This window comes from Rhinopithecus roxellana, chromosome 1, assembly GCF_007565055.1.
Source record: "Rhinopithecus roxellana isolate Shanxi Qingling chromosome 1, ASM756505v1, whole genome shotgun sequence".
Classification (NCBI taxonomy): Eukaryota; Metazoa; Chordata; class Mammalia; order Primates; family Cercopithecidae; genus Rhinopithecus; species Rhinopithecus roxellana.
This window is the reverse complement of record NC_044549.1, coordinates 152,566,449-152,579,581: the sequence shown is the minus strand read 5'-3', so window position 1 is coordinate 152,579,581 and position 13,133 is coordinate 152,566,449. Positions and strand designations below refer to the sequence as shown.

The 13,133-nt window shown below is 37.9% G+C and overlaps 1 protein-coding gene across 4 annotated transcripts in view; it reads left to right on the top strand.

Annotated features, from left to right (window-relative positions):
• IL1RAP (interleukin 1 receptor accessory protein) overlaps positions 1 to 13,133 on the top strand; it is a 152,171-nt gene that overhangs the window by 103,587 nt on the left and 35,451 nt on the right. For all 4 annotated transcript variants that reach the window (XM_030932257.1, XM_010385843.2, XM_010385844.2 and 1 more), the window contains 2 exons: positions 8,848 to 9,013; positions 11,912 to 11,983. In XM_030932257.1, coding sequence (XP_030788117.1) covers positions 8,848 to 9,013; positions 11,912 to 11,983 — 238 coding nt within the window. The remainder of the gene's footprint in view (positions 1 to 8,847; positions 9,014 to 11,911; positions 11,984 to 13,133) is intronic.

The window sequence follows — 13,133 nt, the reverse complement described above, 5'->3', positions numbered from 1 at the left end:
CCTTCCTGTCTCTATACAGCTGTGCTAACTTTGACCTTCCTGTCTCTGTACAGCTGTGCTAACTTTGATCTTCCTGTCTCTGTACAGCAGTGCTAACTTTGATCTTCCTGTCTCTGTACAGCTGTGCTAACTTTGACCTTCCTGTCCCTGTCTCTGTGCAGCTGTGCTAACTTTGACCTTCCTGTCCCTGTCTCTGTGCAGCTGTGCTAACTTTGACCTTCCTGTCCCTGTCTCTGTGCAGCTGTGCTAACTTTGATCTTCCTGTCTCTGTGCAGCTGTGCTAACTTTGACCTTCCTGTCTCTGTACAGCTGTGCTAACTTTGACCTTCCTGTCTCTGTGCAGCTGTGCTAACTTTGACCTTCCTGTCTCTGTACAGCTGTGCTAACTTTGATCTTCCTGTCTCTGTACAGCTGTGCTAACTTTGACCTTCCTGTCCCTGTCTCTGTACAGCTGTGCTAACTTTGACCTTCCTGTCTCTGTACAGCTGTGCTAACTTTGATCTTCCTGTCTCTGTACAGCTGTGCTAACTTTGACCTTCCTGTCCCTGTCTCTGTACAGCTGTGCTAACTTTGACCTTCCTGTCTCTGTACAGCTGTGCTAACTTTGATCTTCCTGTCTCTGTACAGCTGTGCTAACTTTGATCTTCCTGTCTCTGTACAGCTGTGCTAACTTTGACCTTCCTGTCTCTGTACAGCTGTGCTAACTTTGATCTTCCTGTCTCTGTACAGCTGTGCTAACTTTGATCTTCCTGTCTCTGTACAGCTGTGCTAACTTTGATCTTCCTGTCTCTGTACAGCTGTGCTAACTTTGATCTTCCTGTCTCTGTACAGCTGTGCTAACTTTGACCTTCCTGTCCCTGTCTCTGTGCAGCTGTGCTAACTTTGATCTTCCTGTCTCTGTACAGCTGTGCTAACTTTGACCTTCCTGTCTCTGTACAGCTGTGCTAACTTTGATCTTCCTGTCTCTGTACAGCTGTGCTAACTTTGACCTTCCTGTCTCTGTGCAGCTGTGCTAACTTTGATCTTCCTGTCTCTGTACAGCTGTGCTAACTTTGACCTTCCTGTCTCTGTACAGCTGTGCTAACTTTGATCTTCCTGTCTCTGTGCAGCTGTGCTAACTTTGATCTTCCTGTCTCTGTACAGCTGTGCTAACTTTGACCTTCCTGTCTCTGTACAGCTGTGCTAACTTTGACCTTCCTGTCCCTGTCTCTGTACAGCTGTGCTAACTTTGATCTTCCTGTCTCTGTGCAGCTGTGCTAACTTTGATCTTCCTGTCTCTGTACAGCTGTGCTAACTTTGATCTTCCTGTCTCTGTGCAGCTGTGCTAACTTTGATCTTCCTGTCTCTGTGCAGCTGTGCTAACTTTGATCTTCCTGTCTCTGTGCAGCTGTGCTAACTTTGATCTTCCTGTCTCTGTGCAGCTGTGCTAACTTTGATCTTCCTGTCTCTGTGCAGCTGTGCTAACTTTGATCTTCCTGTCTCTGTGCAGCTGTGCTAACTTTGATCTTCCTGTCTCTGTACAGCTGTGCTAACTTTGATCTTCCTGTCTCTGTACAGCTGTGCTAACTTTGACCTTCCTGTCTCTGTACAGCTGTGCTAACTTTGATCTTCCTGTCTCTGTGCAGCTGTGCTAACTTTGATCTTCCTGTCTCTGTACAGCTGTGCTAACTTTGACCTTCCTGTCTCTGTACAGCTGTGCTAACTTTGACCTTCCTGTCCCTGTCTCTGTACAGCTGTGCTAACTTTGATCTTCCTGTCTCTGTGCAGCTGTGCTAACTTTGATCTTCCTGTCTCTGTACAGCTGTGCTAACTTTGATCTTCCTGTCTCTGTGCAGCTGTGCTAACTTTGATCTTCCTGTCTCTGTGCAGCTGTGCTAACTTTGATCTTCCTGTCTCTGTGCAGCTGTGCTAACTTTGATCTTCCTGTCTCTGTACAGCTGTGCTAACTTTGATCTTCCTGTCTCTGTACAGCTGTGCTAACTTTGATCTTCCTGTCTCTGTACAGCTGTGCTAACTTTGACCTTCCTGTCTCTGTACAGCTGTGCTAACTTTGACCTTCCTGTCTCTGTACAGCAGTGCTAACTTTGACCTTCCTGTCCCTGTCTCTGTGCAGCTGTGCTAACTTTGACCTTCCTGTCCCTGTCTCTGTGCAGCTGTGCTAACTTTGACCTTCCTGTCCCTGTCTCTGTGCAGCTGTGCTAACTTTGACCTTCCTGTCTCTGTACAGCTGTGCTAACTTTGATCTTCCTGTCTCTGTACAGCTGTGCTAACTTTGATCTTCCTGTCTCTGTACAGCTGTGCTAACTTTGATCTTCCTGTCTCTGTACAGCTGTGCTAACTTTGATCTTCCTGTCTCTGTACAGCTGTGCTAACTTTGATCTTCCTGTCTCTGTACAGCTGTTTTAACTTTGATCTTCCTGTCTCTGTACAGCTGTGCTAACTTTGACCTTCCTGTCTCTGTACAGCTGTTTTAACTTTGATCTTCCTGTCTCTGTACAGCTGTGCTAACTTTGATCTTCCTGTCTCTGTACAGCTGTGCTAACTTTGATCTTCCTGTCTCTGTACAGCTGTGCTAACTTTGATCTTCCTGTCTCTGTACAGCTGTGCTAACTTTGTCTTCTATTTTCTACCTTTTACAGTCATCCCCAAGCAGCTACCCAGATGTCTTGGCCCTTCTTCAGCAATTCTTTTTTAGTTGTTATCAACGCAGGTTCCTACATCTATTGATTCCTACTTCTATGGATCTCTCTATTAATCCTCATAGATTTATTTGCATTACTGAGAGAGACGTGGTAAAGATGGTCTCTTTTAGTAATGCAAATCAGTCTATGAGGATTAAAAGATAGATCCATAATAATAAGTTTCAGGAAATTTGCTTTCCTGTTATCTGAAAGATGAAAGCTGCTAATCTGAAGAAAGAAAGAGGAAACTCATATTTCTTAGATTTCAGTAGTCACAATCCAGTGTGCTGTGTGCTTTACATTCATATGTAACACCAGCTGTGCAAGGCAGATACCGTATTTTGACAGATTAGAAAATGGCGATTCAGAGAGATAAACAATAACACCTAACATTTACTGTACACACGTATTGTTCCAAATGCTTGATTTTCCTTAATTCTGTCAACATCCTTATGAAATAGGCTGTCATGTTTTCCCATGTTATCGTTGAGGAACGAGGTATAGCGTAGTTGAGAAATATTTCAAGGCCACAGAACTAGGAGCTAAGATTCTACCCTCTGTAATGTGTCAGGAAACCACACTTTTACATTTTCGTATACAATTTACTCAAAATAATACAGCTACTAATGGGAGAGTCTGGGATTTCAGGCCAGTTCTGTGTGATTACAAAAACTGTACTCTCTAGAACTGATGTAAGGAGGGTGGTCCAGACTTTACTTTTGGAGCTTAGGACATTTTGGAAGGGCAGGGTGATTTTTGAACACATATTGGAGTGTGGACTGGACTGTGGGACATAGCGAAACCTGTGGATAGAGGGCCCTGAGAAATCAGAGGCATGTCAGACAAACTGAGATTACTGGAAATAGAGAACCAAATGTTTACATTTCAGAATTGCTGAAGAAATGGGGTAGGATTAGATTGTCCTCCACATGCCTTCTCTTTCTCCTCTTTTTTTTTTTTTTTTTCTGCATGGCAGAGTTTAGTTAATTTAGGACCCAGAATTCACAATTCTCTAATTCAACATTAGGTATTCTAGTTTAACTTCTGTGAGTTAAACTGATGTTCAGCAAATATTTGTTGAATAAGCCAGGTTTTGTAACTAGTCTGGAAAGCAAACCACAGTTTGTAAGTGATTTATAGAATTTCAAATAGCTGGCTTGTAAAACAAATTCTGAAATATACTATGTGTATAAATGGGAGACTGCCTGTTTATTCACATAGGAACCTCCAAACATATAGAAGTACAGACACAGGTAATGCAATCCTTTTGTTACTAATGAGATTAATTTAGGGTCTTTGGCAAGCCATCCTAATTTTCATATTACTGTATTAATTCTTTTCATTATAGTTTGATATTTAAAACTTTATCTCTTAGAGATTCTTATAAAAGCATAGACAATTTTCTCTTCTCACTGAGGATCAAAGGAACCATTTTATTGGATGGTTTATAGATTACATTTATGACAGCTGCTGAAATACTCTCACCTGCTATTTATCAGAATAGATACCATTCTGGATGTAACTTTCCACAAAGCTAGTTTTCTTTGTACCCATACTGATTATTAAAATTGATATATTACCTCCACTTTTCATTTTTATTGTGAAATTAATCAGAATTGGTCAAACATTTTTTTATAACTATCTCTTGGAAAATAGAAAAATATTTGCTTTTCCAGACTAGGTGGTATCAGGAAAGAACCTTTCTGAAAACATACCAGGCTTGGCCTTCTTGTTGGCATAGAGATATTGTTGAGAAGTTAATTCAAGGTCTGTGTAGTAGGCCTTATTTTTTAAATGCCTGCTCCTATTTGATTTGACAACTTAGATTGGTTCTCTATCTCTTTTCTTTTCCTATACTTCCTATATAGTGATTGGATTTTCAACCTCTAGTGTGAGAGAGTATGTATCATATTTTCTTTCAGAGCTATACACATATAATTCTGTATGTGTACATGTATGCATATACATATAACATTTGACATAAAGTTTAGGGCCTCTAAGGACTCAAGATTCATGATTTAAAGACAAAGCCAAATTCAAATAGCTAAGAAGACTTGAAGCCACTTCAGGCCATATAAATCACCTACTCTGCTTCGATAGCACTTCATTCGTATCTTGTCTTTGTTATTCTAGTGATTGTATTTCTCTTTTTTCTGTTCTAAGTAGTGACCACTCTTTTCCTTTCTCGTTCTCTTTCCCTTGAATAGCAAGCACACAGCATAAAACTGAGACAATTATATTGTACTTAGAAATTGATTACATAGTTGAATGAATTAGCCTGCACTGTAAAATTCCATAGAATAAGCACCATTTGTGTTCTTTTCTGGCAATTGTATACCCAGCTCCTAACCCAGTGCCTGGACCACAGGAGGGACTTTGTAAATATTTGTTGTGCAATCATTGAATGACTTAGTTCTGTTCATTGGAAGGGACTAGTTTATCAACTCTTCTAAGACTTCATAGCAAAGTATATGTTTTATACCAACTTCATCTAGAATGCAAAAACTTCAGTAGATACTACTAACACTTCAAACCTTGTATCTCAGTTAAACTATTTGTGTCATTACGTCTACTTTCCCTTTCCATTCTACAACCCACCACCCAATGTCTTATATTCCAAATACGCATCAGCACTTACACACTCTATGAGCCCTCAACTCCATGCCTTTTGGGTCTTGGCTTCTCTCATTCATACCTTTGATCAGGCAGCACTAATGTATCGAGCATTTACCAAGCACCAAGTATTGAGCAAGTTTCTGAACATGCAGATACGGAACTTATTACCCCCCACTGGCCCTCATACAAGTGAATTTTCCAAAGGAGGAACTCTGCATGAAAACAGAATATTATAATATTGTTGTTTAAGTAATGACAGTGAGGGAAAAATTAAGACAATACAGGTGAGTTCTTCACACTTTCTCCTGTGCCTGAAGTGTCTACTTCCCATGTCTACCTTCTTCCTCAATAGATGTTAATATTCTACTATCATTTAAGAACCAGCCCAAATCTTTCTTCTTCATTAACTTTTTCCTAAGTTATTTTGTTTTTATTTCACACTCCCCTGCCCCTAAATGTCTTTTATTATGTTCGTTGCAATCCTCCATTAGACCATGAATAACTGTAAGTTAGAGTTGTATCATTTCCATTTTTGTGCCTTCACACAGTTCTTCACACATTGTTGGTTTCTTGAATGGAAACACTTGTTCTTACTTCATCATGACATTCCTCCACCGCACCCTTCCCCTCCCCACATGATTCATTTCAGTTGAAAGATCCCAGAGTCATTTCTTGTGTTGTTCTTTACCTATATGTTGTGGTTGGTTGCCACAGCAACCATAGCATGGTTGAAAAATCGCTCTTCTATTTAACTTCTCTCTTTTGAATTCAGAATGAGGAACTAATGGGTCAACTAGGATTGTTTGTCTTCTAGTCAGACAAGTGTTTGCTTCATTGTGGAAATCCACTTACTGTTAATTCATTTCTTATATTTTAAAACGTTTCCTATTCTTCAGGAATCTAAATCTATTTTTATGTTTGTTTTCTTCTGGATTCCAAATAAATGGTTTTGAAATCATTATAACATATTCAGGTTTTATTTTTCAGCAATAGTTTATTATGTTTAAATTTGTCCTATGTGTCTTAGGCATGTGTGTTGAAGGATCTAGACACAGAGTTGCTGATCAGAGAGAGCTAACCAGACACACAACAGGTTAATGTTAATAGACATTTGTAGTGTGACAATGCCCTGAATTACCTTCACACACATATTAGAATGTAAAATATTCCCTTTATTTCTAAAATGTTTTAGGCCTAATAGCTTTGAAACAGCTACAAAAAAGTTTCTTTCATCACATTCTTAAAGAAATACTGTTGACAAGTTCAGTAATAATAATTGACTTCTCATCCTCAAAAGTATGCTTCTTCAGTTTACCACTGATGGCAGGAATTAGCCTGTTTTAAATGATAGAGGCACATTGCGCTTTTCACTTGGGCTGGCTCCAGGGATGGCACACGTTCAGGGCTACTATATAGAATGAAAAGACAGTATCAGGTGAAATTTAAAGCAAGGACTTTGAAACAAGTAGATTTGAATTCAAATTCCAGTTTTAGCACTGTCTAGTGGTATGACATTGACAGTTACTTAACTTTTCTAGGCCTTGTTCATTCATCTATAAAATGGAGGTAAAAGCATTACAAACTTTACGTGTTTGGAATAAGGATCAGATGAGACAGAGTATATGTTAAGTGCATGTCTCAGTATCATTTTTATAGCCTCAACTCACTGCTGAGGAGAGGTGTTCATTCTTAGTTAAGAAGCGAATGAAAGACCATTATTCAGCTTTCTGGAAAACTGAATTTCAGCTCTCTACTGTGTTAGCTAGAATATCTCTGTCTCATTTTTTCCGTCTATAAAATTACAGTATATTTAGTCTGATCTGTCTAGTTCCCAGGGATTTGAGAACAGCTAAGCTAACAAATGAGGGGGAAATACCTTTGAACTTTTTAAATGAAAAGTACCACAAAAATAAAATAGTTCTATTGATACTGTAAACTCAATTCAAACCAAATCTGACATAAACTTATAAGAATATAGACTTTTGAGACTTTATCCTTTGTGATAACCTAAGGATATTGATATCGTTCGCTGATGTGACAAGTGTCTGGAAGTATTGCTTATCTTACAGGAGAAGCTGCATTGAAAAACTACGTTACCTGAGCTTATAGTAGCTTCCTCTTGATGATCTTTTCCATGAAATGGAAGTTCAATGCTGTTCTTAAAATACACATTTCCTGTGACAAAGCATTACAACATGTGCCTCAGTGTAACTGTTATATTTCAAAATACATGCTCCAGGAATTGAAGAAAACCTTAATCATACAAACGTTCAAGATGAAATATGTGAATAAAAAAAATTGAAGTTACAAGCTAGTAGTAGACGCCCAGAAATTTAAAGATGGAAAAAGCCTTAGAGATAACCTAATCTTTTTGTCATAGGTGACTTACTGATATTTAAAAGAAAAACAAAAGCTTTTCTGAAAGTAAATGTTCAACATATATTTTTGTCACAGATAGTGTACTGATTTTTTTTTCTCAAAAATGGCAAAAAGTAACAATTTAGCCAAATAGTGAGATGATCATTTGAAACAGGATTCTAGATACATTGAATTAGATAGTTGTTGAATGAGATAGTTCAATTTCTCAATGTTAAATGTCAACAGTTATATGAAAATGTGAATTAGGAGCAGAAATACATTCCTAGATCTTGATCAGGCCCATAAAGATATATTATTTTTAGTTTCTGAAATCTGTGATACTCAGTTATAAAAATGGGGTAAAGATGGAGGCTCATGCCTGAAATCCCAGCACTTTGGGAGGCCAAGGCAGGCGGATCATGAGGTCAGGAGTCTGAGACCAGCCTGGACAGCATGGTGAAACCCCATCTCTACCAAAATTACAAAAATTAGCCACACATGGTGGCTTGCACCTCTAGTCCCAACTACTCAGGAGACGGAGGCAGGAGAATTGCTTGAACCCAGGAGGCAGAGCTTGCAATGAGCTGAGATCATGCCACTGCACTCCAGCCTGGGTGACAGAGTGATGAGACCCCATCTCAAAAAAAAAAAAAAAGTGATACAGTAAAAGAAAAATACAAAACAGTCTGGAAATATCTGATACAGGGAAACAACAGGGCATTCAAAAATGCCAAAATCAGACATCTAAATTAGGGCCTAGATTATCAGACAGAATGACTAGATTCCCAAATTAATATAATCAGTGAAGAAATATCACAAAAGGAAAAGAATTGCTTTCTAAATAGCAGGTCTTGCAGTTGCTCAAGTTTCCTTAGTCATTGTTTCAAAACTGTAACTTTGCTTTACTATCAACATAGGATGCCCAGAATTTGATCCTGAGACAGGAAGCCTGTGTTTTTGAAGTCACATCTTAGTTTAAAATTTTACTTTCTCATGATCAGAAAAGATAATGACGTGTTTCATTTATTCTTCGCAGAAATGTGGTCAAATACTTGACCAAAATAGTTTTATAAAAACTGCAGCATGAATATTTAGGTGTTCTGTGCAAAATTAGATGTGAGTGTGCATGTGTTTGTGTATTTTCTATGCATGTATCTAAAAAGTAAACTTTTTTTTTTTTTACTTTTTCTAGGGCTGTTATAAAATACAGAATTTTAATAATGTAATACCCGAAGGTATGAACTTGAGTTTCCTCATTGCCTTTATTTCAAATAATGGAAATTACACATGTGTTGTTACATATCCAGAAAATGGACGTACGTTTCATCTTACCAGGACTCTGACTGTAAAGGTAGTAGGTAAGTGTGATTAGTATCCAGTACACACAACAAGCATGTGATAGTATTGTTATGGTTTTTAATAGTTTATTACACACTGGTATGTAAATTGTATAAGAAAAGAGATTCATGTTTTTTGTTTACAGCACTGTCTCTAGAACCTTCAGCAATTCCATGCACATCGTAAGCATTCAGTAACTATTGGTCAACTGAATGAATATGTGAATGAATGAATGAAGTAAAGGTAGTTTGGGGAGGGAAAGGAGCACCAGACAGATCTGTGTTCACATTCTGTCACTGCCATTTATTAGAAACATGACTTTGAACAAGGCCTGTGTCGTTATCTGTACTCTGGAGCTAAAATTGATTGAGAATATTTAAAAAAATATTCATATTGTATTAATGCAGTTTCCGGCAAGCAATGGAAAATCAGTGCAATACTTTTGTCAAAAGAGTGTTTTACTTGGATTAAGTAAACTCTATTTTTCTATATACTGAAACTGCTGTAGCTACTGCTGAAGGTATTTGCTGACAATAATGTTCAACCATTATTTTGCACTAAGAGAATAGGGGATGAGAAACTAGGAAAGTGGAAAGGGCAATTCTTAGAGTTGACAAACTCCTAGCAAACCCAGAAATAGAGAAGTAGTGTCAGGATATATGGCTTTTGGGGATGACCCCTAAATACCACTGTGTCCACTATATTAAAAAAAGATAGCATATTTGAGTATTATTTTTTCATACCCTATCTTTTAATAGATGGAAACATTAGGCTCACTGACAGGAAGTAACCTGTTTAGAGACACTTAGTGAGTTAGTTGAAGAAGTAAATCTAAATCCCGGGTCTCTGCTCAGAGCTTTTTCTACTGGTCTGACATGATTTAGTGTAAGTTAGCAACAAAAAGGCTTTCATGTAGTGCAAATAGTATTCAAACAATATTGTAATCACTTCTCTTCTTTTTCTGCTTACTTTCTAAATAATGCTGAGTTGGGGATTAATTCATAAGAAAAAAACAGACTAAATTTTAGAAGACAAATGAATAATGCAATCTTGTATTCATCTTGGCAGTTGTTTCTAATATATGTACTTAAAAGTATGCGTTTTGGGGGAGTTGGGAATAAGCATACTTGGTCACCCTGATTAACAGATTTAAAAATTCACAGCTGGGTCTGGGCACTGGGGGCTTCTTTCTCAAATTTCAAGCAACACAAGTTTGTTGTTTTAAAGCTTCAAAGTATTGAGCATTTATTATATGCTAGTAGCATATCCTTAATATATATTACTTAGTTTATTTCTCATAATGAAACTGTGATATGAGTTTTAATTATCCTCATTTTAGAGTTATGAAAAATTAGCTTTTCAAAAACTAGGAAAAACCAAGTAGCTTTGCTTTCGCATATTTATATGGTTAATATATGGCCAAATCAGGATTAGAACTTGGTTATTAAATCTTTGGAGCTCGTACTTTTGAAGACAACACTAACAACTCTATTCAATGTATTATTTTTTAAAGTTTAGGAGTATTGACTATTATAAAGAGCAGCAATCTCACAAACAAACATTCAACTGATAACTCGTCATCAAGTAGACTAATGTGCCGGCCTTCACATCATGATTGTGAATTCTCCATGTATTTACTCATTAGTGTAACACTTATTTAACCAGGTTGCATACTAGACACTTTGGGTAATGTTGTGAAGAAATACAGAGAGAAGAAACAACTGATTAAGGCATGAAAGCAATTAGGTATTATGTAACATAAGACATCTATATCATGTAAGCTTTGGAAAGCTTTGTTAAGCAAACTGACCTGAAGCACGGAGGGTATTTAGTATGTTTTATTTGTTTCTTTGTAAAGTGAAAACTATTTTTTCCTATGCTCAAAACACTTTTGTCACTAAAGGTGTGGCTTTTCTACACCAAGTAATTCTCACCTTTTCTGAGGACATGAACTGCATGTTGTACAGTTTAATTCAGTTTGACACCAGTTGTCCAGAGTTAGCACAGACCCCACAGGTGAAGGACTCCTTCCTAAAATTCTGCCCCACCCCCTACTTTAGATTCCAATCACAAGCAGTAGGTTCCCAGGTTACCCACAATTCTCCCTGAGTTGGCTACAAACTGAAGATTCCTACTACTTCCTCCTCAGGTTCTGTGATTTGGTATAACTGCTCACAAAACTCAGGAAAACCTTTTACTTACCCTTACTTGGTTATTATAGAAGATATTATAAAGGATTCAAATGAACATGCAGATGAAGAGATACATAGGGTGAGGTCTGGAAGGGTCCTGGGTTCAGAGGTCTACCCTCTCAGCTTCTGGATGTCCTTACCAACCCAGAAACTCTCCAAACCTGATTGTTTAGGGTTTTTATGGAGATTCTATCACACAGGCATGATTGAGTAAAAGGACTGGAAATTTCAGTCACACTCCCAAACTTCCAGAGATAGGTGAGAGGCTGGAGATTGTGTTAATCATCTATGGTATTTCTGGCTCCTAGCTCTCATCCAGAAGCTATATAGGAACCCTAGCCACCAATCATTTCATTAGCATGTAAAATCCACCCATTACTCCAGAGGTTCCAAAGGTCTTAGAAGCTCTTGTGTTAGGAATTTGGGACTAGAACATGTTAAAACAAAAGATGCTCCTATTACCCCATCACACAGGAAATCACAAGGGATTTAGGAGCCCATGTCAAGAACTGGGAGCAGACATCAAATCTGTGTTTCCTTTATTTTATGCTTTGCTTGTTTTAAATGAATGAAGTGCAGTAATTGAGTATATCTTGGACTGTAGGCCTTCTCTAAAACAACCGACCAACTGTGCCAGGAAGTTAGGCAAGGTTCCAAGAAGAGCAGTTTTTTTGATAAGGCTACGTGATTTAACATCATCTCCCTTTTTTACTTCCTCTAACACAGGCTCTCCAAAAAATGCAGTGCCCCCTGTGATCCATTCACCTAATGATCATGTGGTCTATGAGAAAGAACCAGGTAATTACAGCTATGTCTCTGAATTTCACTTAGATTCTCTTAATTACAAGGAATAAAATGTCATTTAAGTTAATGCAAGAAAATAGACCACTGTTGTAAAGAAACACATGAATTGAAACTGAAATGTCAGAAACCAAGGCAGCTCTGGATATCAGTTATTTCACTGATGCCATGGGCAACTCAAGAATGTTTTGCTTCACTCTCGGTATCTGCTTCCTTATCCTTCTGCTAGCCATCTTCCTCTGCTCATTAGTGATTTCTGTTTGATGCAAACTTTAGCTTGTACAGGGCTTTGGTTTACCAAGGCTACAACATGAGCAGAAGATTTAGACATCCTTCAAGCTCCCGCTCCATTATGAAAGGTCAGTGGTGGATCTTGAAGGCAAGACTGTGGATATAATAGGTAACAACTGATAAAACTAGTGGACCCTGATGCAGAATACTATTGAATGCTTACTGTGGCTCTTTGGTTCTTCTTTTAGTTTTCATAATTTTTCGCTATAGACAAAAAATCATTGATAACTGACCTAATAAAGGATAATGTGTTGCTCTTTTGACTCAAAGTCTCCCACGGTTAAGTGAATAGGAAACTATAGAAAATTTTAAACATTTTCTATGTTGTATTGTTGTATCACTTATAATAAATTCAGTCCAAACCCAATGAGAAGTTTTAACCTAAATAACAACAAAGAGAATAGCTCTCCAAAAAGAAAAGGATTTATTCAGGAATGAATTGCAGATAGCAATCCAGGAATATGAGTGCTATGGCATCCCATGCAGGGACCATAGTCATACCCAGAAAACACAGGAACATAACAGTTTTGAAAGGCAAAGTGAGGAAGGTTACATAAGTTGTTTTGAAATAATTATCCTTGGTTCTAAGATTCAGTAACAGGGTAACATCAGTACAAGCTTGACTGGCAATTGGTGGTCAGACGTCCTCACAGAAGTATTATTTGTGTAAGAATCATGCTGGCCTTTGTGCAAGATAGTGGTGTTCAGAGTCCTTGTACTAGTTTTTACAATAGGCATGTGTGTGTGAGAGCCCTTTTATATAACCTCCCAACTGTTTTTCGTTAGAGTGTGGCACAAGTGACTCCATTTTGACTCTGACAACTTTCACAGAGGCATAAAAGAGCATCTGTTTAAA